The sequence below is a fragment of the Diorhabda sublineata genome, chromosome 7 (assembly GCF_026230105.1).
Source record: "Diorhabda sublineata isolate icDioSubl1.1 chromosome 7, icDioSubl1.1, whole genome shotgun sequence".
Classification (NCBI taxonomy): Eukaryota; Metazoa; Arthropoda; class Insecta; order Coleoptera; family Chrysomelidae; genus Diorhabda; species Diorhabda sublineata.
Genome location: NC_079480.1, coordinates 5258948 through 5286661, shown reverse-complemented (window position 1 = coordinate 5286661; position 27714 = coordinate 5258948). Strand labels below are relative to the sequence as shown.

Genomic DNA, 27714 nt, shown 5'->3' with positions numbered 1-27714 from the left:
ATGTTTAAAAATAGGCTATAAGTTGTTTCCAACTGCTAAAAATACCTCATACTATTACAACTATTGTAGAGATTGCTACTTGGGAATCGTCTGCATTTTTTCCTTCTTGAAAACCTATTATGTTGTCATGGGATATTTCTATTTCATTCATTATATAGCCCGAGGTTCGAGATTTATGGCCCACTTTCTTGTAAAACGTATCAAAGTGCGCTTTTTGATGACAAACTATATATTGTGGAAATTTGCATGTACGTAGGTCCCAGAAAAGAAATGATCAATGTTAATTGTTTCAATTAGTCTGTGTACCTACAGCTGATTTATTAAGTGAATTTAAACACACATTAATTTATAACTAAATGGTTCACGAGTCATATTAGCATAAACATGACTGTTTACAAATCCCAAAGCCTGTTATCCAACATTCACATTTAAAAATATTAGTAACAACTCTATATGTAGATGGTCCTGGGAACAAAAATATTACACAACATTCAAAAGATGACAAATCTTTATTAACATAGATAATTATTTAATATTCATCTTTAGGACAATGAAATATAGATATGTTTGTTTCTTCTCTGATAGAACATCCATCAACACAGCACACTCGTGGAATATTATTGTAGTAGTAAACTTAAAACAATGAGTGTATGATTAGTTTAATTTAAAAAAGAATTGCTTTCACTACGGCAAGTGCGGACATTCGGTATATTTATGCACTTTTCTCTACGACACAAAGTGGAGGTTTATGCATGGTGACTTCGAGGGATCGAAAAAGAGAAGCGTCCGATATTGTGAGATAGGCATAACAAGAGTAGGAGCCTAGAGTGACTCTTCTTGTCTTGTAAATAATGGTTAGGCTACGAACTAATGGACTCTACGATAAGTAATTTTTTTCTTATGCAAAGAAGTATTTTTTACTTTTTAGTTTATTGCTAAAAGCGTGTTTTTTAGTTTTATTTAAACTATAATTTTGTTATAAATCTTTTGTTGGTCATATTTTGTGATGACTTTAGTATCATTGTATTAATAATGTTTACGGGTTCTGTACCATAACAATTCACCAATGAAAGCAATAAATCCCATAATATGACCAGCGCCTAAAATGTAAATCGCCACATGCATATCTGAATACGTAAGAGGCTTGTACGTATTTTTTTCTTTTTCCTGAAATCTCGTAGTTGCCATTCTCCATTTGTATATAAAACCACCTTCTTTGAGTCTTTCTAGGATTTTGTTAAACTCATTTACGTACGGCGTTTTCAGTTGCATTGCGTAACCCAAAAAGAAGATCCGCGGACACTCGTCGATGACGTGCAGCTTCGGATAACCTGTACGATCTAAAAATTTGGTTTCTATTATATATTTAGCGTCCGATCTTCGCTCTAATCCCGCGAATGCTCTTTGTTTTGCTACTTTTTCCAAAGTCCATCCTCTGCTCGTACTCGTGTCAACGATTTTTTGTTTGAGTTGATTGTAAATATCCGAGTCGAGATTTCTGAAAATATTTACGTAACTAGTATGTATCTTATAAGGGCTTTTGGAAAATTCTTTGAGTGTCCTCATGTCGTAAGACTCTTGAACGGTACCGAACGATGTAACCAAATTGCCTTGGAAAATGTTGCCCATTATCATCGAGTATATAATGTAAACGGCGAGGAGGTATTTGAATCTGAAATATTGCAAGTTTGTCGGTATAGAATTCGAAATTGCGAATAATTGAATCCAAGTTAATCTCGATTTCATTACGAAATGAGTGAAACCGAAAAATAATAATTCAATAAAGACGATGCACAACCAAACGGTCCACGAGAAACAGTCAAGAACGGTCATCCATTGCGGTTTTTTTGGAGCTTTTGGTAAAACGATGCACATTTCTTCGTTATAAATTGGGTTCGTGTATTTGACCATATTCGGTTGATCTATAAATCTGGCATTTCCGGCAAAGTCTACTTCCGCTCTGACCACTTTTCCCATTGCTCCCGTTATGCTACCGTTTCTGTAGACACTTCCGAAACCCACCTAAAAATAAAACTAAATATATCACGCTTTTCAACAACTTACTTCCAAATATAAAATATTTATAACACCAAACTGCTTCCCGTGAACTGAAAATACAGAAACAGAAAATATCGTAAAGAACCAATTCTCCCAATCCGAAAAGTAGACAGAAAGTGGACCCTGATAGACCAGGAAAAATATTTAAGGAAAGTTTCCCGACCATTTCCATCACAAATGAATGAAACACAAAAAGTAAAATTAAAGCAAGGGACAGAAGACCCATACCAGATGTTACCACTTCTCGGTAAAAGAAGATGCAAACTTCATCCTTATAAAGCCCCAGGCTACGACCTCATCACAGAAAAATTAGTCAAAGGGAGGGTACAATTTTGCTGACCATTATCTATATAACGCAACCTTACATCTAGAATACTTCTCTCTCTAGTGAAAAGCTGCCCAAATTACTCCTTTTTAAACCTGGATAACCTTCTACAGACCTATCAGCCTTTTTGCTATCCTGAGAAAATTGCTGGAAAAATTACTACTAAAGTTATGCCAATAATATAAGAAACTAAGAAAAACACATTTTTTTGCCAAAAATCGATTTTATTCATCAGTGTAATCTCCTTCAAGAGCAATATAATCATTCCAATTCCAAATTGTGTATTGCCTCAAAAAGTCTTTAGTTTTAGTAATTGCTTCTTTATTTGAGCTGAAGTGAGCATTTTTGGAGATCAGCGAATAGCCAGTAGTCACTGGGGGCAGATCTGGACTCTACGGTGAAAGACGAAGCAATTCGAAGTGTAATTCGTTCTGTTTAACTATAGTTGCCATAGACTTGTGAATCGGTGCATTGTCTTGGTTGGTGGTTCTTTCTTCGACATATGAGGTCGTTTATTCTTGATTTTTGCATCCTAACAATCCAAGTAGTATTTGCTATTGGTTGTGTCTCCCTTTTGGAGATAGTCGATGAACAATATTCCATGATGGATGATTGTGATATTCCGTTGTAAGTCATATCGAAATCCATTATCCTACCCGCTGCTGAGCATGTATTTCTAAACGACGTTGGGTCTGAAGAGGTGTTTCAGTAGCTCTCAAATCACTTTGTCGCCTTGTCTTCTCAGCTCTGCATGAACCGAAGATTCTTGATTTCGTGCAACTTTTGCTGCACGCTTCCATTTTTTAGACTTACGCTTTCAGTGACAGTTGAAAATAACAATGGTACCTAACCTCAAAAATTCCAAACAGCATAGTCAATTGAATTGGATGTATAGATTAAATAGATATTGACTTGACCGTCGGTAATATCGTACGTTGATAATATAGTTTTTAGGGTTTGAACTTCATTACTGTAAGTTTCATGATGATTCGTCAAGTAGTTTTTGCGTGAAAGTGTAACAAACATTCCCGCTTTCACATTTATAATATTAGTAAGGATTTGTGGACTTTTTTTGATGTTTTCTGGAGTAACTACCTCAATTGGACGACCAGAACGTGCAATCATCGGTGACTGTACGACCACGTTTAAATTTATCAAATCAATAATAATTGTTCTTTTCAAAAGGCAATGATGAATTAATACACGAAATTGTTTTGAAAAGTTGGGGATCGTTAACCATTGGACATGAGCTGCCCCTGGCCTTCAGATAGTAGTGTAGAATTATTTATTCATACTACATGGACATACGTAATCATCCATCAAAAATTTATAATGTTCGAATGTATTATTTAGAAAATCAACTTGATTTCGCAACTTTAAAGGCTTATAATTCAAAAATGAGAGGTCGTATGAGAAAATATTTTATGTCACAGCTTTATTTTCACGTCATCTACTCACTCCCGCCTTTTTTGCATCAAGTCCTGGAAAGTTCAGACAAAGGAAATAAAATAATATATATATATTAGTAGTAGAATAGAAAACTGTTTGAAAACTGTTATTTTCAAACAACATTCTATACATACGAGGATATATTGAAAAATTTTAAGCCTACTATAGAACCAAACAAAATTTCTAAGTCAAAATATTTTATTACTCAACATATTCTCCTCTTAGGAGACCTTGCAGCGAACCTGCAACGTGTCTAAACCTTTCACAAAAAAGTTTGTTCTTGCTCTGCAAACCAGACCTACACAGCTTTCATTATCTCCTCATTGGAAGAAAATTTACGACCTTTTAAACTTTTTTTCAGTTGGAGAAAGAGATAAGGGGGGTGTTCTAGTAATTCAAACCTTAAATCACGAATTTTTTGTCCTGCAAAAACAAAACACCTTTGGATAGCATTCCGCGTCTTTTCTCTTTAATTTTTTTTCCGTAGAGTGGTCAGTAATATCGAATAGTAATCTCCAGTTATTCCTCTACCTTTATCCAAAAATCTATCATGATTACTTCATGGCAACCCCAAAAAACTGAAGCAATAACTTTTCTAGCAGATTTTTGGACACGGAACTTCTTAGGTCTTGGAGAACCAGAGTATCGCCATTCCATTGATTGTTGCTTTGTTTTTGGATCGTAGAAATGTAATCAAGTAATCATCGATAGTAACAATTCCGTGAACGAAGTTTACATCGTTTTCAAATCGAGCACAGATCAAAATTCAAACATTTGGGGATCCATTTTGCAGCAATTTTTATCATGTCCAAATTGACGTGAACTATATGATAAACGCGTTCGTATGAAATATTCAGTGTTTCAGATATCCGTTTTAGCCCAAGTGGACGGTCTGATAAAATCATGTCATGAACTGCATCGATATTTTCGGAGACTGACACAGAAACTGGTCTTTACCGATCGGTTATCATTTTCAATGGAAAATTTACCTCTTTTGAAGCTTGCAGTCCAATTTTTCACGGTCGCATACGACCAAGGGTATTAAGCATATCTTCGTAAATCTGCTTATTTCTTAACCCTTTTAAATACAGGTACTTGATGATGGCTCCAATTTTTCGATTTTCACATTTGTTTGTTGCCATGATAACGCAATATTTTGTTTATGCATGGAACTGGTCTAGGCTAAGTAGATATCAATACATCCTCGTAAAAATAAAATGAAGTAAATATATATGAATAATCTTTTAGAGATATTTATACAAACCCGTGGATCTTGATCAACAACAATTTTGAAATTCATGTATCTGGCTATGGTTCCTAAAATTTGTGCATCTACTCCACATTTGTAGCACGTATCGTTAATTTTAATATCTTTCGTTATGTTTATCATCATAGATAGCTCTCTTCTGAAAATTGACACTTTCACAGGCCATCTATTCATATTTTTAAGTTTATTATATCGTTCTACTGGTACAGACTCCTTATTGGACATCCTTTTGATTTTATCTATTTTAATAACGCCGAATTTCTTGTTTTCGTCTTTCTTAAACGGTTGATAGGAATAAATGTTTTCGCCACACGCACAAGGTGCTTGTGAAAAAACGTTTAGAATCTTGTGAGTCTTCCATAATTTCGTTAGGATTCCAGTCATACCTTGAAAGAAACGTTGAGGATTGAAATAATATTTTATAGTAGTTTCTACTTAAGGAAACAAATAAGCGTGAAAGTTCGGCGGTCTGCTTTTCATACAAAGCTGCCGGATAAAAAATAATATAAACATTTTACCTTCAGTCTCTGAAGACGATAATTTGGTTATCGAAACGCGCGTCGCACAGTATAATTGTGAGTGTCGGTGTACCTGTGGTGTAAACAGTTTATTCAGAATAAACGTATTGTATTGGTCAGTAAACGTAATCAACGTCTCAAGGGTTCAGAGATAGCAGCTCAGATTAATTAATCTAGGAATCTGCTTTTGAGTATTTTTAAAGTGAAAAGGCGCCTTCTTGGAGTAAAGAAACCTTTTTAAAGACGTTAAAATAAAACTAAGAGGTTGCAGTGGACTAGAGAGAACATAAAAATTGGACCCTTGAAGAGTGAGGGGGAGTTTTATGGAATGATGAGTCAAAGTTTGAGGTTTTTGGGTGTAATCCCGACAGTAAAACACGGCGGAGGCTATAAAAAATATTGAAGGGAAACATAGTACGTTATGGCCAGCGCCTGATCTTATTTAAAATATAAATATCAAAATCTATCGTATTGTTTTTATTTGTTCTGTAACACGCAAACTATAGGGTGGGCAAAAACTTTTGATCAGTTCAGTGGCGGACAGAGCCTGCCAGAGGCTCAGAGCGGCAAAGCTGAATGAGGCCCCCCAGATTTAAAAAATGTAGTTTTACAAGCTTTTTATTCAGTTCACATTTGTATGTATAAATAAGTGTTTATATTTATTTCGTTAGAATCTGGAAGTGAAATTTAAATTCGACTCAAATTATTTAGGCTAACTAAACATATATAAATACAATATGGAATGGATATGGGCGAAGAAAATAAAATACGAATCGATCAACAAAAAAAATTAGGTAAAATAAGATGGTTTTTTGTATTTTTTGTAGAGTGTTGTGTGTGTTTTCGTGCTTTCAATTTACTGAACTCGTCAATAACTTCTGTGAAATCGACTTAGTTTGAAATTTTTCTTTCTATTTTTATAATTTTTAACATTTAAGTTTCGAAAAATTCCTCCCGCATAATGCAACCAAGATGCAAAAAGTATTGAAGTATAAGCGGTATGCAGGGTAACGATTCAAGTCCCAATTTTTATTATAAATTGAGGGATTTCTTGCGCTCTCCATTTAAAGCAACGTCCTTACTCGTATCGGTGGCTTTTACATGCTTGCGGTATTTCTTGAAAAACTTGCTCCTTGTCAAATCACCATAAATTTGTATCATATTGTCAACAGCTACAGCCAGAGCGTCATCTGAAGCTTCAAGCATAAACTTTGTTTCAATAATTTGGAAAATATTATTGATATGTTTCTTGGCCCCGTATCATGACGACAATTCTTGTATAAATCGGTCTATGCATTCATACATTGACCGACGTATTTCTTCTTGAATCCAGTATCATGAGCTGACTTACCCGGCATCGTTCTTTTTATCTTCCTTCTTCTTCGTTTCTCGATATTGATGTCCATGTCATTGCATATTTTATGCCAAAAGTTACAGCATTATCTACAATCGTGGTTCGTTCGATAATTAAATACTCATTCAAGGCGTTTAGTTTGGTAATTCCTGTACCCAGAGTAATTTTTTGAAAGCTGCAAATATTGTTGAGCTAAATTTACTTCCTTCAATTCCTAATGGGAACAGACAGACAATGTTTCCAGAGAAATTATTAGGCACCAAGAGATTTAACAACTAATATCTCAGGGTCTGTTGTCATAAAAAAACTTTTTTGTTGCAGCTCATTTGATTGTTTTCAAAAGTGCGCTTCTTGTGGGCCCTTCCATATATTTTAAAACTTCGATGGTACTAAGCATATTTTTAACATCTTGTTTAGGATTTTATCAGGGGAACGCGGAGGCATCTGGGGCCCCAGAAGATCGGAGCCCCGGGACTCTTCCGCCCCCCTGTTAGTCCGCCACTGGATAAGTTGTATACTTGTGTGTGCACGTGCAGGTTAAAGTGTTCAGGTGCTTAGTCAAAACGAGCTCATTTTCTCAAATCTTTACATCTTCCGATTCCGATTGCAGCCAAATTATTTTATTTTCGATTTAAGATGATTTGTTTTCTTTTAAATGAATTGTTTTTCAATGCATTCTACCGAGATTAAAATACTATTTGAAAGACTTATAATGTTGAAAATTTGAATTTTTACCTCCTACTAAATTCTGGCAATCATCATTTTTTGCATAAATTAGTACGTAAGATAATATCGGCGCCAGTATATCCATCTCAAGAAATTTTTGGAAAATAATCACTTCTTCAATAAAAATTAATATGTAGTTCCAATGTGTTTGCTTGAACAAATTATTATGTTTCAAATCAATTAACTGGAATTGTTCAAAATTAACTTCTACAATTGTCACCGGAATACTAATAACATCTTTTAAGAAAAAATTAGTGAAGTAATCAATTTTGTTTTCTCCCTCTTGACTTATTTTCGTTATTAAAATTTCAGTTGAATTTTTAAAAAGTTTTTTATAAAATTGTTTAGTTTGGTCTTCCTGTAAGTTGCACAACGAATTTCTTGTTATTATGTAGCAATTGCTATTGTGGAAAATTGTTAACGACAACAATAACAATTCGGCCCTAAAACTCAAAATCATCATTGCCGACATCTAACTGAATGATTGAACCGCTGATACTTGTTGTCATCCCTTAAAAACCCGCAACTTGACCGTTTTCCAGTGACGTACAAAAAAAATTAACATGACGCAATTGTTAATAAAAAGATTTATTTAGACCATGTGTATTAGAGTAATTGGTTTTAATATCTGACTCAATTTGCGTAACAAAATTCCTAAAATTAAATTGGATCCGCTGAGAACAACAATTTCTTAAGAACTAGGATAGTGCAGTTTCCTCGGATACATCAGTTTTATATTCCTGTGAAACCTCTTATTTTTTGTATTTTTTTTCTGTGTCCTTTATCTTTGTCACCACGATTGTTGCATTTCTTTGAAAAGTTTTTTTCGTGTGGTAATAAGATTCGTGACACTCAATACAAGTGTTGTTATTTTGAATATTTGCTGAGATGCAACTCTTCTTCACATCCCGATAAAGAAGAAGACACTTTTGAAAAATCATCTTACGTTTTTTTCCACTTTACGAGTTGTTAAATAATTAATTGTTGGTGCTAGTCTTTGTGGTGTGCAAAGTGTGCAGTTCTGGAGACTGGCCTGATCACTAGAAGACCAGGGTATGGGCGAAAAAGAGATTACCGTTTTTGGTGTCCACAAGTTAGCGGAATAGGACAGCTACTGCGGTTTCACTGCGAAATCAGTTGAAAGAAGTAAGAAATGTCAATGTTGATGAAGGAACCGTTAGAAGAAGACTTCATGCTGCTGGACTGTCATGCAGAAGAATGGCTACAGGTTCCCCGTTGCAACGCCAGCATCGGACTGCAAGATTGACATTGGCCAGAGATCACGTTCGTTGGAATAATGATGACTGGAGCTGGGTATTGTTCTCAGATGAGTCGCGTTTTTGCCTCACTGGGTCAGATGGACGTCGACGAGTGTGGAGAAGACCTGGGGAAAGATATGTTGAACTTTGCGTTGACGGGCGTCTTCCATTTGGCTGTGGTTTTGGGTGGGAATCACTGCACGAGCACATCGACCAGAATGTGAACCGCAACTTAATTCAAAGTATGCCGCGCCGACTTCAAGCAGTCATCAATGCATGAGGAGGGAATATTATTAGTGTCAAGCTTTTTTGTTTTGTTCGTTCCATATCTTCCCTAACAACAATTGAATGTTAAATGTTAATTTATTGCTTTTTAAGAATAAATCATTAAATCCAAGAAAAAAATGCATTTTTCTTTATTATAGAGTATCACATTCAGCGTACAAAAGCAGTTTGTGAATACTATTTGAAAACGTAAAATTTCAAGGTGACCGCAATTTTTTGCTCGCCAGTGTATTTATGGATACGACGCATTTCCATTTCAATTGACGTAAATATAGATACGAGGTGTGGAGAAAGGAAGTTTAGGGGCGGCAGAAATATTTTTATGAGCCAAATAATCGTTTAATAAAATTACTGTGTAACAAAGGGCTTTGTTATGATGCGACATCCAATTGGCTTTTCAGAACTTCACGGTAAAAGTGTTGAATTACTTACAACACACAATCATTGTAGACGATTCTCTTGTTATGAAGAAATAAAACAAAAAACATTTGATTTTCGACTTGCTCATTCTTGCTTTTTAAAAATTTAAGGAGTTTCTGTTGTTTCTTTTAAAAATATCTAACTCAAGTTAGCGAATTGTGAAACTACCATTTATTGTTGTTTTTCAAGACGATTTTTGTAATATAAGGATTGTTCCAGAAGTGGTCTTATCTAAAGATGGCGGTAGTTGCTTGAAAAATACCACGGTATTAGAAAGTGCACAATTTATACAGCATATGTTCCAAATTTGAAGACGCCACGTTGTTTATTATTTGGTACGACACCAGAAATGTTGAAGAAAATCAACAAAGCGGTAGTGAATGATCGTCGACTGAAAATGTGCGAGCTTTCAGACATCGTAGGCATTTCAAAATAGCGTTTCACAGAAATAAAGCCGAATTTTGGCACCGTTCCATAACCATGGATGAAACGTGAGTTCATTACTTCACACCCGAAACAAAAGAACAATCAAAACAATTGACTGAAAAGAGAGAACCGGCTCCAAGGGAGGCAAAGACTGTTCCATCTGCGGGCAAGGTCATGGCTTCGGTTTCTTGGGAAGCCGGTGGGATAATTTGCATTGACTATCTTGAAAAAGGAAAAACTATCAACGGCGAGTATTATGCGAACTTATTGCAACGTTTAAGCGAAGAAATCAAGCAAAAACAGCCGCATTTGGCTAATAAGAAAGTGTTTTTCATCAAGAAAATGCACCAGCTTACCATCCGTTATTACCATTGCCAAAATTAATGAATCAAAGTTTGAATTGCTACCTCATGCACCCTATTCGCCAGATTTATCCTCCTTGGATTATTTCCTGTTCTCAGATTTTAAAAAATGACTCGGTTGTGGAAAGGTGATGTCGGGAGTTAATGTGTATGGAGTTAGAAGGAGATTACGTTGACAAAGGAATATATTTTTTCCAAAACTTTTGTGTTGGGCTAGGTACTTCTGGGACCATCTTGGTATTATCCCTGTTTATTGCAGTTTTTTAATACTTCCTTCCGATTTTTGTAGTTGTCTCGGTATTTTTTGTATTGTAATTTTTGAAGACTACTGAGGATTTTCGTAGTAATATCTCAGTTTATTTAAATTTTAAAGCCTTTTATCGACTTAAGTAGTTTTTTCTATGTTTATTGTACTCCATTTCACTAAGCTCAGTTATTGATACCAACAAATTTAACATTTATGGAATATTGCAACTAAAATTCATTTCATTTTAAAATAAGCCAGAATCGAAGGCAAAAAAATGGCAAATAAAAGGTAATGCAGCTTGAACTGTTACCAGGCCATTTAACCTCTATTATGTTAATTCTGCTTAGAAAAATTGAGAAGTAATAATTAGGGAAGAAATTGTTATAAATTTTGGAAAACCGAACTCAGAAATTGCGAATTATTAGATTTAACAGAATTTAGTGCGAACAATATTAAAGCTACGCAGTTTTTAGCTTTTCCTGTCACCAAAAGTTTTCTTTTGGACAAATTTCTGCCCTTGTATGCCTCGCCTTTGAATTTAAGTGTTTTGTCAGGGGTTAAATTTTAATACAATCCGGTTTCATCAGCATTAAAGATTTCTTCTGGAGTATATCATTCGGACAGCGCAGGCCACTTATAAGGGAGCTACTCTTCAGGTACGCCAGCAGCCTCACCACAAACTTTTCCTGTTTCAATACGAGTATTATGACGAGCATAAAAACGTTGTACCCAAGACGACGAAGACTCAAAATTTTCCTTGCTCATAAGTCCAGCAAAGTCGTTGGCTTTTTGTTGCAGAATCGGACCACTTATCGGGACGTTGTTTGCCCTCTGATGTTTAAACCATGTTAATAGAGCATCTTCCATAACTTTATAATTTTAAATTCAAAACTACCGTAATTCAATCATTCTAAAACCTGGTAATAATAGAAAAAGTCAAATTAGGAAAGCCGATAGATGAGTAGTACTGAAATCAACCGTCTTGCTAAATGAAACGAATTTGAGGGAAAACTACAATAAATTATGACGACAAAGGCCGACAAAAATCATTTTGTACGACCATGGCGCTCTTAAATAAAACGTGTTTACCTAATTGTTCACTTTTTCGATATAAAACAAATATACTCAACGTAACGATTGTGTCGAATAAAAGAAATTTGTTTTAGCTGTTTAATGAAAACTTATATATCACAGCTGACGCTTTCTCAGCTCCTACTCATTATTTGTCGAAAATTTAAAACTGGATAATACAGAATCAAGAGAAAAAAATGCAGCGTTAACTTGAATTCTGTCTCTGATGAATTTAATAATTGTAATTTTAAAATATTAAGATCGAATTTTACAATTATTAAATACATCAGTGACAGAATTAGAGAGATATGATGTTGATGTCATGGCTCGTGGGGGGAACATAATTATGGATCGCTTCTTCTTCTGAGTCCCTGTAAGCTGAATTCTATTAAGCTGATAAGGGCTTAAATATAAAATCAAGTAGAAATATTCAAAATAATAAGGTCCGACAAAGCATGTGAAACTGTCCGCGAAGAGCTCCAAATTCTTCTTCAATTGCAGTTCGGAGGTCGGGAAGGGTTGTGGTTCTCTTGCAAAAACGCAGTCCCTCAGCAAAAAATCACAGGTTGTCAGGTCACAAGACCGTGCAGGTCACTAAACGAATCCTCGTCTGTCTAACCATTTTCCAAAATGATCATTAAGATACTTCCTTACGCGTAGTGCGGCGAAGCTCCATCCTGTATGAAATTACGGATATTTGTGAGTGTTGGATCGTTATCCATTTACCCACGTAAATCTTCGAGAATTCCCAGATAACTTTGGCCTGTCACGTAACCTTAAAAAAGTACTTACGGACCCACGGACCTCCCGCATTGATACCTGCCCATAAACACACTCCAGGCTTGCTTTATTCTTCTTTAATGAAGACGTGACGATTCTGGTCTTCCAGTATATGCAGTAATGACAATTGATCGTTTAAGTGCGTGGAGGAGACGGGAACGGTAAACTCCATAGTGCATGTGTTTCAGCATTCATCATAAAGAACGTTACAGATACCGGTCATCCAGAATGCGGCGCATCGGCAACAGAGCCTCTTTTTATGAATTTCTAGTACGTCCTCCGCACTATTGAACGATTCGGTACCTGCGAGTTCCGAAATTGTTTTTCCACAAAAAAAACTCTTTCTTGAAGCGTGAACTAGAATAGGTTATTCATTCTGAAAATACGTCTACTCGAGCACGTGTTATCATGACACAGACACAACTATCTGAAGCACGAACATGCTTCGTTTTACTCTTTTTCGGTAGCGTTGCCAGACTTACGAGCGTTACCGGACTTATGCCGATTTTTCGAGAGTTTTTCCTGACTTATGCCAAACTCTGTACGAGGAGGCTTGAGAGAATCATGACTTGTCAATGAAAAAGTTATATTAATAAAAATTTATTTTTCAACATAATCTACTTTTAATTCTACACACTTAGTCCAGTAAGTTTCCAAATTTTTCATCTAAGCTTCGCAAAATTCTCGTTTAACTTTGTTTGAAATCACTTCCGTAAAGCCATTTGGGAACAGAAAGTAAACGAAGGGAACAAAATTTAGCAAGTATGGCAAATACGCCTTGTCGCAGTAGATTGTGTTGTTGAAACAAAATTATTTTTTTCACCAAATTAGCATCAAAACATGTCAGACAATCAACATAACATTGACCAGTTATCGTTTTTTCACCTTTTTAATTAATCAGTGAAGATTACATATTTGGAAAAACACTTTTTGGTTTCTTCGGCACTCGTCTCTTAGATAAAGTCCTTTATGTCGACTGTGACTTATGAACAGAGCAATTTACGTTTGAACTTTTCATGCGAGCTACATTTTATCAGCATTAAGCAATTTTAGCACCCATCCTCCTCATAGCTTTTATAGATTTTACCTTTTAAGCAAAATATTCTATAACCATGACTATTCACTTTAATAGATATCTCTTACTTCCTTACTTACTCCTCGTTTCTATAATCAATACAGGACTTTGGCTTCCTTTATTTCACAACTCTAATTCTACTTCATCTAATTACCTTATTTTACCTCTCTTTTTTCTCTACAGCCACCCATTTTTCATTCATACTCTCAAGATTCCTAACCTACTGTTTTCGTTTTGTTCAATGTGTATTTTTCTTTCCACAGCTTAGTTATCTCAGGTACTATTACGCTAAGTACAAGGGAACGGATTGTATTAACTGAAGTAGTTGCAGTACTTTTAAAAATAGAGAACCACTTTCAACTTATTCTGCTTCGGACTTTCACGATTATATTTACGTAACTTTTTCTCGGTTTCTTTTTAAACATGTTTAAAATAAAAATATATATTTCAATGTATCTCTGTACTGCTACTAATCCAATATTTTCTGGTTTATATTTAGTGGTCATTTGTTTTCGAACGTAAATTGGTAAATTTGTACCAATTTGTACCTATTAGTAATTGGTAAATATTCGACAATATTCCGGTAAACCATGGTTCCTAATTTATTCGTGAGGTACAGATAATTTTTCAATTAACTCATTTATTATCAAACATATTATAATTTTTTTAGTCATTTATGATCTTTCAATGTTTTATAAGAAATTTACAACAATTATAATGGTTTCTTGTTATAATATTCATAGAATTACTATTTGAAAATGACCCATTTTGTTTTCAGGGCGTTGAGAAATGATATTTCAGAAGAGGAGAGTGATACCGATACTGCCATTCAACCTCACTGTCATATAACAATAAAATGTACTAAAGAAGTAAGTATAAAACTGGAAATGGTCGAAATTAAACTTTGAATATTATGAAACAAACTCATACAAAGACCGATCTCTTTGCTTCGCCTCAGTAGTACGCGCCAAAAAAGAGGAGGAGGTAAAGCCAGTAGTTTTGGTTTAGACTACAACGGCCGGCAATTCCCGGCGCACTTTGCAAACTGCCGGCAATTCTGGTCTAAGGCAGAACTGCCAGCAAAAGTGTACTGGACGGAGCTAGTACTCGCAATCATTTGGAAAGCACCGTAAATTCGACTACAGGCAGAGAGTGAAACTGGCTTACGCCACGCCAAGGAATATAAAGTATCGTGCCATGCATTTGTCACTACAATAGAAGTGCCACTAATATGTTTTCTTAATAAGAAATGTTTAAACTTTAATTTGATTATAATTTGAAGCGGTTACTCGATAGGTACGGTAACGCAACAAAAAATAATATTAAAAAGTGTCGTGCCATGGGATTAGCACCAGATTTAACAAAGCACTTGTTCATAATTTTTTTTCTTTTTTTACTTACTAGAAAATAAATTTTAAAATCAGTTTCAAGCGGTTTATGTCCAAAAAATGTACCGTAGAAGAAATATAGCAATGTTGTGCACCATATTTGCCCTGGCACTAAATGATTTTTTCAATAGTTGTAGTGAGTAGTATCATTCAAAAAATACTTCATCCTGTAACTCGATAGGCCAGGTTTTTTGCAGCCAGCTCTCGCTCTATGTTAACAAATGAAACTAGTTTGCTTATCGGTGTTACCAACCCATTAAAAGTTACCTAGTTCAAACAATTTTTTTAATTTAAAATGGAAAATGGGGCAAAATTAGAAAAAAAATTGTATGGTACTTGTTTTATATGACAATTTTCTCGCACTATTTGCTCTATAGCTCTCATCGCTGCGATCGTCATGCTCTAAAAACCGCCGTGCGACAAAATAGTATCTTATACATCTTGTATAATAAATTAGTAGCCCCAGCTTTTAAACTGAAATTCAATCTTTGAATAGGGAATGCTTGATATCGAGATCTTGGATATACATTTGTTTATTTATTTCAGATAGCAGGGTTTAACGAATTAGACGAAGCCGTCAAACGACTAGATTTCAGAAGTGCCGTTCGAGATGTCCGTAGATTTAATTATATATGCGCTTTATTGGAACTATTAATCGGTCAACAGATGACAGCTCTATCGGGATGTTCCCAAAAAGTTCTATTAGCTATGTTGGAAGAGGTCGCTAGTCACGCTACCAAAAGTCAACATAATCCGAGAGGTTTTCGACAACTTCTTAGTAATTTGAGTGCGTTAAGGGCGGCCGAAAGGGACGCTTGTTGGGGAGGTAACAGAGAAACTTTCATCGTTTAATTTTTGATTATCAATTTCGTGGTTTCAGGCCCATTAGGATCTCAATTACTCTGGGACCAACACGCAACAAAGATAGAAAGGATATTGAACATGGCAGCTAAAATGCAGATCTGCGAACCGAATACTCAACCACAATTAATGCAGTTACCGGAAGAGTGTATCAGAGAAATTATTTTGAGGTATAAACATCGAATTTTTTTTATTGTTGTATTGTTTTATTTTAAATTTTTCGTAGATTATCCGACCACAAAGATTTACTAGCAAGTGCGGAATCTTGCGAACGAATGGCAGCTATTGTTGGCGAACAAAGAATATGGCGCGAACTCACTAAATTTCATTTTGTTCCTCAACAGATAAATTTATTTTTACCCAAAGACAATAGTAACGTTAACTGGAAGGAAGTGTATCATTCTTTGAAAAAGTGAGTTTTTATATTTGTCAACAACCTCTTATTTATTTATTTTACGTCTCATGCTTGTCTGGCACCAAGGGTTAATCTATAAGCTGAAAAAATCCATTCAGACAAATTACTATTCAATCCTAAAATTCTACTTCCAAACAAAATTTAATCGTGAAACCTCTTATGAATGTATGTATGGCTTTGGGGTCTCGTATTCACTACGACCCAAAGGATCTATTGTCCCCATTTCTTGCTCAAATACTGGGGAACTCAGTGTTTACAGCTGATCCATCAATTCCACTCCTTTTAAAAACTCTAGAATGTTGGATGGCTTTAATTGCCAGAGATCTTCGTCTTCTATTTCAAGCGCTCCCAGGTGTAGTGCTCTGGAGTTCCTTAGTATTTTACACTAAGGAACTTCAGAGTAGATAGAGGTTTCGTCCACTGTGCAACAAAATCTGCAGTCTACTGTCTTCAGGTATTTGTTGAACTCGCTGTGCCCCGATAGAACGTTCACAGACGACACTGCTGTCTTCGCATTAAGCTGTAATCGTCAAGTAGCTACAAATAAACTTCAAGAACACCTCAACATCCTAGAAAAATAGTTTGCCAACGAATGAAGGTTAACTCGAATAAATCAGCTTACATAGTCTTCACTACCTGAACGTCCCAGTATTACAATGTAATTCTGGACTCAAAACTAACATGGAAATCCCACGTACAGTCAAAAAAAAATCCAAATTAATAAGAAGATCGAATAAATGCAAAGGTTTCTCGGTGAACGATCCAAGCTCAAATTAGAAAACAAAGTCCTTTTATACAAATGCATGATCAATCCAATCTGAACCTATGGTATTCAGCTGGGGGGCTAATAAAAGCCTTCAAACACAGAAATAATACAACGAATTCAGTCAAAAATACTCCACAACATTCTTAACGCCCCAAGGTACGCGAGCAATAAAACACTCCACAATGACTTCAGTAGAAGTCACATATCTTCAGTAGAAGAGGAAATACACTCTCTGGGTACAAGCTATTATCGAAAACTACCCGGTCATCAAAATGAAGAAGTCTACCAGTTCAACGAACCAATACCAGTACGCAGAAGACTAAAAAGGAAACGACCATGTGATTTATCAGACTTAAAAATATCAAAACAAAACAAAAAGACGGAGAGTTGTCAGTTGACATCAAATCATCTTCTATGGTCAAATTTATCTATGGCTTGCTGAAAAAAGCAGATTGTAAATGAGCTTCAAAATAAAAAATCGTCTCCGTAGAGCAGCAACTCCTTTTATTTCATAGATCATTTTCAAACTTTTACTGGATCCGGTGGATCCCCTGCTGTTACATAACTACCAATTTCCAAATATCGAAAAAAAGTGAAGTATCTATGGATACTTGCGTTGTAGTTGAGCTTCAACGAAGAATTACTAGTTTTCGAAAAAAAAATTGAAATTGATTGCTTGATAGGGTTAATTATTTGATAATAAAATCAACCAAAAAATTTTTCAATCGGAATCTTGATTGTGCTGTGAGTGGATATCAAAATAGTAAATTTGGTAAAACTCCATCCAACTTTACTTGTTTTTTGGGCTTCCTGGCGCGGCGACAAGTCTTGAAATCTAAATATTTCAATTTTCTTCGAACAGTGCGCTCAGCAGCATTTACGCTAGCATCTTTTTTTTATTTTCTTCCCACGGCTCAATCTTCTTTTTTATATGTCGTGGACTAGCTTCTGAAACAAGTGCCTTCAGATTTTTTTCTTGTGTGGTGAAAGATCGCCATTTATATCCATAATGCAAACAATCCAATTAATTTTTTGAAGGCACTGCGTACAAAATCGTGCGTTCACGTGTCGGAAAACCATCATCTTTGTTTATTTACGCACCAATAAATAAGACAAAAAATATAGTTTATCAGAAATATTTTTATTGATTAACAGACTGTATCATAACCGCGTGTGTGTGTCTGTCAATATCAATTTGAAATCTTATAAATAGCCAGAATTTCAAGAAAACTTTTGTAAGTAAGCAACATCGTATGTAATTAATCGAAAATGATAATAAAACTTCATGCATTTTTTTATTTGTTTTGCCGTTTTTTACCGTTTTTTATGAATAACTTGAAACAAGGAGATTCGTTTTTTAAGGACCTCTGTAAATTCAATAATAACTGAGTTATTGCTCGTTGGAGGATGGCTATTTTTGGGGAACCCCAAATTGAAAACCTTTAACCTCAAATAACTTGAAATTGATGAAATTTTTGGAAAAACTGAAGAGATCTTTTCAAAGTTCATAGAAAAACCTTTCAAATCAGCACTGTTAAAAGTCTTTTGCATAAGAAATGACTGATTTATAACAAAAATAAGGTTTCTTCTTTTTTGAAAAAAAAAAATTAATAATTATACCCTCACCATTACCACCCTAACTGAAATGAATCGTAATCAACTTGCTAATAACTTTAAGATAATTGATTAAATTGAACACTGCATTAAAAAAAATTATTCTTAAATAAACTAAAAACTAATTATGTTATGAAAAACTGTTTCAAATAACACTTGTAGGGTTTTTCTTGTCAAAAATTTTGAGCCTTTTTAAATCTATGTATCATAAAAATAAAAGGAGGTACATTAGCTCAAAGTTTGCATTTGTGTACCAAATTAGCTGCACCGTTTTTGATACCGGAAAAAGTTTTAATTGATATGACGTTGAAGTACTTGAAATCCCCTAAAAAAAGCTTTTTTTAAAAAAAATTCTAGCTTGAGAATTCAGCGATTTATTGTCGAAAAACCAACTGCTTTTTTTCAAAAATTCGAATTTTGGAACAAAATAGAGAAAAATAAAAACAATCGAGCAACAGCTGGCATATAGTGAAAGTATTATAATTATTTTCATTTTTTTATTATTTTTGTAAAAAAATTTTAATTGCAATTTAGAAATTTTTGGTCATTGAAGGCGGGTTTCATAAGGGTTGAGATATTTAAAAAGCAACACTTCTTAAAAATACTGACGAAATATTCTCAATTTATCATAAATACACTTTTTAATCATTTTTAATTATAAAAGAATAGTTGAGATTATTTCTCAACTTTCCATGTGATTTCAACAGATTTACGAATAATACATTTAAACTTCAATTTACCGGAAACATGCATAAAATCTGAGATTTTAAATTTTTTTGCAATAAGGGGTAGTTTACATCCCCCAAAATATAAAAAGCCCGGTTTGGCACAAGGAAAATTTCGTAGAAGAGGGTAAGTAGGAACCTGAATTCAAATTTTCATAAAAATTGACGTTGATTAACAAAATTACAGTTTTAACGTTTTTTTCCGCTGGCTCCTGGCCTATAATTAATTGTCGCTAAAAAATTCATTCACTGTCTTTTTTATCACCTTGTATATATATGGAAATTACAATGATAACCATACCAAGCGTTCCCAAATATTTAAGATTATCATATTGTCAAAATATCATTGGATAGATGAAAATTACTGAAACCTAATCCACTGTATAATTTTATAATATATTTTTTGTTATATTCAATTAATATATTTTGTTTTACAGGACTTTTGGTATAAATGAAGAAAGGCAATACGCCGAAATGTTATCGTTATGCAGATACTGCCGTTGTTTATTTTGGAGGTCCTTGGGGCATCCGTGCATCGCCGATCAATGTCCCGAATTTCGCGCTCGTATCCAAGAAGCTGGAGGTATAAGCGCTCCTGCCCCAGTCCCTCCATCGGCGTTTCTCAAATTTTTCTCATTGTAGAATAATTGCCTTTACTACGATCTCATTCTCGACAAATTTATTTAGGCATTTCTTTTTGAAATTCGTACGTAAAGTTCAAAGAATTTTTGGTTTTCAAATCGACATGGAAATTTTACATTTATTTAAAAAAAATTATCTTGCCACTCATCTTCAATACCTTTGGTAGTTGATGTTTTATCTTCATTCCTCTTTTATTATATTTTTCACCTGATTTATATAATTCTTCTCCATTTTATTATCAATTATTCTATTTATTTTTCTCGTTGAATCATAACTTTATTGCCACTTCTTTTAATGTCTTCTTTTTCTGTCAAATATGTCATTTATTTTCTTGTGACATTTAAGTCCATTTGTCGTATCAATCCTTTGAAGGACTATCAACTTTTTTTGTGTCTGGTTTTTGATTTTTGATTCAAACGTGCATTCAACAACAAGTCTTTTCTTGTTTTTATATTGATATATCCGTGTTCTGTATTTTATCTTTTATCTATAAGGCTTTCAATTCTTGATGGCTTTATTAAACCTTGCTTTAAGTTTGAAGTTGGATGATACAAAAACACAGCGAAAAAAAATGGAAAACATACAGTTTTGTCTCGATGGTATTCTTTTATTTTGATTTGCGAATTTCCTTCCGGTGAACCGTAACGTGTGTGGCAACCATTATGGAGATTTACAAATTATTTTGTTTTTTGTGACGTCGCTTCTTTAAAGATAATTGTTCCTATGGTAAATTTATACCATATACCAAAGACCATTCAACACTTTAAATTTTAAATCACAATTTAATATTTAACATCACAATAAATCTTTTATTCCATGAAAATTCGACGGTGAATTGTCACAGTTCCTCCATCTTCCATCCATTCAAACAAATAACCTTTAAAATACCATTTTTTTGTACAAGACAAATATTAATGTCATAGCCTTTATAAGGTCATTAATTTTAATGGTAGTTTACTTTCGGAAACGACGTGGCAAATTACATTTGCAACAACTAAAGGGTGAGACACGCGTGGCTACTCCGCAAATATGACAACAATGCAAACGCACGTGATTTGTTGGTCCCATATTTCAAAGGCCGCTTGACATGATGCAAGACAACGTGCAATGCAGTATACTTAGAGGAAGTTCAGATGATTGTTTCATGCAACCTCAGAAGTGAATTTAAGTATATTTTCCAGTAAAAAAAATCAAAATTAAGAACTTGTCACTAATAAAAGACGGTGTTGGGGTGTTTATAATTTATTCATAAATAAATTTCAGGCTGTTCCAGTGCACTGCTGATGCTGATTGAACAGCATAAGAGGATAAAAAAGAATCATCTTTATAAACGGATTTTATATTCTACAAAGAAATTGATTTGTGTACAAATATTTCGATTTTCATTCTACTTTCAACAGTCTAGTAAACATGGTTTAATCATAAAGTGAAAATTGCCATGCCTTTCTGAAGAAACTTATTTTATTTCGGTTAAATCAAAACTCGTTTTCTAATAGCAGTGCTACCGACCTGATATCTGTCACTTAGTCTTTGTTAAACTCAAAACTTCTTTTTCCTAACTTTGGCTTCAGCAAATTTGGTAATAACTTCGTCAAAATAGATTTCAACGGATAAACTAGCTAATCTAGATAGAGCTCATTGTTGACCTCAGTTTTTTATCAGTTCGAGTTTCGAAAATCTCCCGTCCCAAGAAACTACGCTGCACCTTTTGATACAAATAATAGAGGCAGTCTCATTTCACTGTATGTAGATTAATTTTCATTTTGACAGACCACCGCAAACTATTTAAATTTTTTCTAATACTACACGATTTTGGGCATGTTTTTCCCTTTCTGTCACAATGAATTGTGGCACTCGGGGCAGCCCGCACATGCCTTGGTGTTATCTCAAGTTTTCATTTTTCTTGGAAGTTTGTTGAATGTTTCTTTATCCATGTTTTCTCGTCTAATTCTATAGCTAAATTTACGTTTTCCCTCATTCTATTTGGCCAGGCCTTGGCCCACCATCGACTAGGTGCTCTTTTCTATCCATCAGACTCCAAAAGCAAAGCAGTAGTCTAGAAACCTACCTCAAAATATAAAATAAAATTTGAGGTTAGGAAATTGTTCACTTTTTCTTTATAAAGGTCGTTTGATATGGTGCAAGACAACGTGATGCATTTCCTTACAAGGTTAAAATATTGCATGTCGCTTGACATTATGACTACAACTAACAAACATTTCATTAGTAAAAGTGCAAAATTTCCTTACCACAAATTTTACTTAATAATTCTCTGTGACCGGCTTAAAAATGAAAATAACAAAGCTAAGTAAAAAAAATTCGTCCTAGAATTGTAGATTCTACGCAATAAAAATGGCACAAAGCCGATCTTGTTGCAAATGCGGGATCTTACATGAAATAATCCGCAGAATTTAATCTGCGCATGTTTTTTATCAAGAAATATTACGCCTCGCATTTCATCGCACGTTGTGTTGCAGCATGTCAAGCAACGTGCAAAATTTTGATCTTCCAAGAAATTGCACGCAATATCTTGCACGTTGTCTTACCTGATATCAAGCGGTCTTAACTGATACGTTGCGATTTCAAATGAATAACTACGCGGTAGTAGTACGGTGCGGTCATGTGTGTATCGGCCTTAAGGCAGCTATTGAGCAATTTAATAATATTGAACGACAGTGTTTGATTAATATTCGACTGATTTTTTTTATATATTTTGATTGTTTTTACATTATTTTAGCGTTTAGGTTTGAATTTTACCGTACTAATTATTTGGTGGAGTAAATAATTAATTGCTTCTAATCAAACTAAAATTAATTCTAGTAATTTATATTTATAAACCTTTTAGGACTTTCAGTTCAATTTATTAAAAAATATTTTCCACCCAAAAAAAATTATCCCTTTGGTATACGGATTATCACTTAGATTGAAGTTGTGTGGATTAATTAAAGTGGCAAGAGGGAATCTTGGATTAGAATCGTCATATACGAGGTTGAACAGCTTCATTGGGATGATCCAAGAGCCTCGCAGTCACTTTATGCACGATAACCACTAACATCTTTGAGGAAAATATAGAATAAGTTTGATGGCGGCAAGGACGAAGTCAAGAAGATCCTGGATCCATGATCCCAGGAAGGTTCATATCAGGAGATAGAGCTTCATACCTTCATAGTACTAATTTAAGTCTGTTACGATGACCATAAACATAAATGGATCCCTAACGGCATACACCACACCATCACGTGGAGGTGAATTGTATCTTTTCAATGATATCCCGTCGTCGGATGGATTTTGTGTCCGAAAAAGCTCAACAAATCCAAATAGAACCGCGAATGGAGCTAGTTGTGCAAAACCTATTGTAGTATTATGAAGAGGTTGCTTTCCTGGAGCGGGTTATCACAGGTGACAATAGCAGGTGCATGATTTTGAGTCTGAGATAAATCGCTACAGCATACAATGAAAGTAGTCGTTACCTCACCTTAAAAAAATCAGGGTTATACCATCAGCGGGCTAGGTGAGGATAACCGTCTTTTTTAACTTCTTAGGTCCGATATTCATCGAGCTCGCAAAACGATTAACAGTGACGTGTACTGTGAGACATTTTTCCGGAAGTCCCAAAGTAGTTTGGATTCTACTCCGCGATTACGCCCGCCAAGTCTTCAGTGTTACACAAAGTGGGAGCAGCTTCAGTATCCGCACTACAGCCTGTTTGGTCTCATAAAGAAAACATATCAAAAGGAAGCGCTTTAATTCTGACGATGAACTTACAGTCTCAGGAATTTCGGCTCGTCAACAGTGATGTGCTTATCTTCTTTCTACCTCTTCTCCTATTAGAGGTTTGACGCGGAATCTTTCTTGGAGATTATATATCTTAATTTTCAAATAACAAAAATGATTCGGCTTTAAACCGGTAGACACACAATTCCACACCTCAATGTTCTGGGCAATAATTCTGTTTAAGTAGCCGTAATATGAATTACCAGTTCCAATGTACTCTAAACTAGAAATTCTGAAGATGATGTGTTTTATGATTCAATAAGTTGATATGCTCTTTAAAAGAATACTGTAGTGACCAAGTGCAGAATATTGATGAATAGATTGCCACTAGGTACAATAACAGAAGGCAAAATAAATTGGTCACTTTTTTGTTATTGGCAGAGTGAGAACTAAATTTCTACATAGATTAACTTCCCTGGACAATACTGTAAATCTACTGTTCTCTTCAATAAGAAAAGGTTGAAGTATATCACTTAAATAGCTTCCTTTGAAAGCGTTATTCCATATTTCTCTTAGTTCCAAGGGAAGTACCTTTGGTTGACCTTCAAAGAATGATAAAACAGTTTTCCTTCCACTTCTACGGTCACTATTTACAATAGCAAGAAACTGAGGCAGAATATAAATGTTTTACAATACTTAGACACTATGAAAATGTAACAATAAAACTTGTTTAGTCAGTTGCCTACAAGTTGTGCTGAGTGGGCACAATTAATTCCAACTTGTTTCCTTGCTGTACTGGTTTCCTTGTTAATATACAATTGATTCAAAATCTTACCTATGAAGGGCACAGAATCCATTCACCATGTTTCTATTGATCCGTAAAGCAGTGTCTCTATATGGATGATAAGTGTTGGCTTTCCCGTTTTCTATATAGTTAATGTTTGAAGCCAAGCTGATTTCATTGGGTAAAGAAGGTTGAGTAAGACGTGCGGAATTAGGGACCAAGCATACGAATTTTACATCGACCAAGTTTCAAATCTCCATATCCAAATGGATAGAAAGTTTATCCCCAATCAATTTAAACTAGTAATCTTTTAACATAAAGTGAAAACGTAGTTTAATGTTTGAAATACGTCTATCCATTTTATCATTCATTATCAGTTTAATCAGCTCCTTTAAAATGGGAAAATATTTCCCTTTGCGTTTCAATGGATAGACCTTTAGTTGACACCTGAAGAAAGGTAACCCAGCACTCCACCAGTTAAATAGGTTACTTATCAGTTAACGTCAGTTGACTGAGCAAAATTCTTTTCTAAGTTGGATTTTCTGGAACCGTTGGTGATATTCATACTGAACACACTGTTTATACTACCAATACATCATCACCCACAATGTCTGACGCGCGTTTCGATAATCAAGTTATCGTCTTCACAGTAAGTATCTTCAGTCTCTGAAGACTTGGTTATTAAAATCCGTATCAGATAGTGTAATTTTGAGGGTTTGTGTCGTGGTAATGCAAACAGTTTCCTAAGTAAAAAATTGTACTAGTTGTTTTGCCAATATATTAAGTTTATACCCGATGTCACAATAACAAACTGAGTCCTAATAGGGTTGTTATGTGTAAAAAACGAATTTCAAAAAAATGTCTTTCGTTGTGCTTCTTGTGCATTGTGATATATTTATCTTGTAATTAAGAAAATATCTACTAAATCGTGTGTAATAGTAATAATAATAATAGATGCTATATTTCTCATAGTTATATAAAAATCTAATTTGTGGTTGAAAATTAAAATTATTTTTAATTAAAAAACTTTTTCTTTTAATCCAATTCTCTCCTAGAGACTTTACAAGTTTTGGCGATTGTAGGCGGCAGGAATTCTATCCAACCATACTTTATTCAGTTGCTCACTACGTCTATTACAAAATTGACGTGATTCAAGCGATACCCTCTCAAAGTCACAATTTACCAAGAAGTAAAAACAATTGTACCTGTATTTTTAGTTGCATCTACCTATATTTAATTCACTACTTTTTCGATTCCACGGGTCAATCACTTCATTTTCATCCTTACGTACTTTGAATCGCGCCCGAAAAACACGAATTAGAGCGGTAGGAAACCGAGACGAGTGAAGGCGAGATGACACGTCCATGCTCTTGCGTTTACCAGTATAGCCTCGTGGAGAGTCTTGATCGGACTTCAATACCAAGGATGTACACTTTTAAGTTTTACTCAAAAACGGTCGGTAGCATACATATTATGTCAATTTTATAGTTTAGAAAAGGGGAAATCACTGCACTGGTTTGGGCAATTTTTATACCCCTACGTCCCTTCTATTACTACTGAAATTGAGTCAATATAAAACTCGTAATAGATAGAAAACTTTTATCACAACCAACTTTTCAAATAAAGGAATTTGTTTATTGTAATATTCATTGTTCTACTTCCTTCTTGTTTTTTTTCCACTTCCTTTATTTTTATTTTACTTTAGCTTTTTAATTAACAGGGTTGTTGATTATAGACACCAAGAAACCAGTAAGACTCCACAAAAAGGCATACACGCTTAAGTTTTGGAATGATTCGCTCAAAATGTTATAAATAATGAAATTGAATCAATCTTGAACAAAGTTAATAATTAAAAACATTTTTATTTCAAACAACCTCCAAATGAGTTTATTTTTTATTGTTTGATATTTCCATTTTCTTCTTGGTCTCCTCCATTTCCCCAATTTCTACTGTAGCGTTTTATATAAGAGGACTGTTAATTGGAGACACCAGAAAAACAGTAAGAATCTATGTAGAACCCATAGGAGAAGGTAGCCAGTTAAGTATTGAAATGATACAAATTATGAATCAATGTAAAACTCAGTAATAGATCAAAAATTCATGTATCTAAATCCATATTCCGAATAATTGAGTTCATTTTTATTGTTTTGCTAGTTCTTTAATCTTCTTGGTATTCTTCACTTCTTCCAAATTGAAGGATTTTGATCACCAGGGCTATTAGAGACACTAAAAAAAACAGTAAGTCATTACAAAGAACCTGTTTTTTAATTTCTAACTTGTTTCGAATTTTAAATGGGGATTCATAAATTAAAGTCAGAGAGATTAACTAAATAAATTGAGTTAATAGTTTAGTAATTAGCGTTTTAATTATAATAATTTGAAAAGTAGGTAACTTGAATGGTATTGAGGTTTACTAGCCGCGGTATGCGAATTTGAAACTCGGTACTTCGGTTTGAACTGGTTGGGTGAGACTGATTTTTTTTTGGATTCTATTTTTTCCTTCTGAAGTCTTGCGAAAAGAGAAGCGCTCCCATGGGCGGGGTGTTAACCAAAAATGCAATTGCGATTGGGAACTAAGAAAAAGGTTAAGCAGGGGCCACACTATACCTCGGTAGGTCGGGCGGTTACGTTCGGGCCGGCTCGACGTCCACACCGGAAACAAAGCCGACCGGATTATTTCTACCTACATTATTTTTATCGCTAAAAAAATTCATCGGCTGGTGGGCGAACCATTTACTAATATACGGCTCATCAGCGCCACTTCCTGTTCTTTTCGTTTCACCTTCTTTCTTTTTTTCCCTCCAAAAATGGCTGGTTAAATTTTTCCATTTGCGCTCGATTTCATTTTTATCCACTCCAAAAGACACAGCAATCTCTGTGACACTGTCGTGTCTTTGGTTTTTTAATTTATGTTGGGATCTGAACTATCCCATAGAAGACGACATTCTCTATATAAGTCTATTAACACTAAAACTTATTCGTCATTCCACTCCATCACTTAAAATGAACAATAAAAAACCCTACTTACACAAACTGAGTCGAAAATAAAATAATTCTGTTAGTTCGGTCTGAGGTTTAATTATAACTGAAGCCGCTCGGCACTTCTCCACTCTATATTTTTGTTCGGCTCGACTCGGCTTCCTTCGATCTGTACCTACTTTATACGGGTCGGGATCGGCACGG

At 34.6% G+C, this 27714-nt stretch overlaps 1 protein-coding gene across 1 annotated transcript in view; it reads left to right on the top strand.

Moving 5' to 3' along the window:
• The window catches only part of LOC130446375 (F-box only protein 25), a 30178-nt gene extending 4621 nt beyond the window's left edge, over nucleotides 1-25557 (top strand). Inside the window, exons 2-6 of the mRNA XM_056782597.1 lie at nucleotides 14401-14491; nucleotides 15557-15836; nucleotides 15891-16041; nucleotides 16098-16283; nucleotides 19829-25557. Coding sequence (XP_056638575.1) covers nucleotides 14401-14491; nucleotides 15557-15836; nucleotides 15891-16041; nucleotides 16098-16283; nucleotides 19829-20033 — 913 coding nt within the window. The 3' untranslated portion in view covers nucleotides 20034-25557. The remainder of the gene's footprint in view (nucleotides 1-14400; nucleotides 14492-15556; nucleotides 15837-15890; nucleotides 16042-16097; nucleotides 16284-19828) is intronic.
• Nucleotides 25558-27714: the final 2157 nt, after the last annotated feature.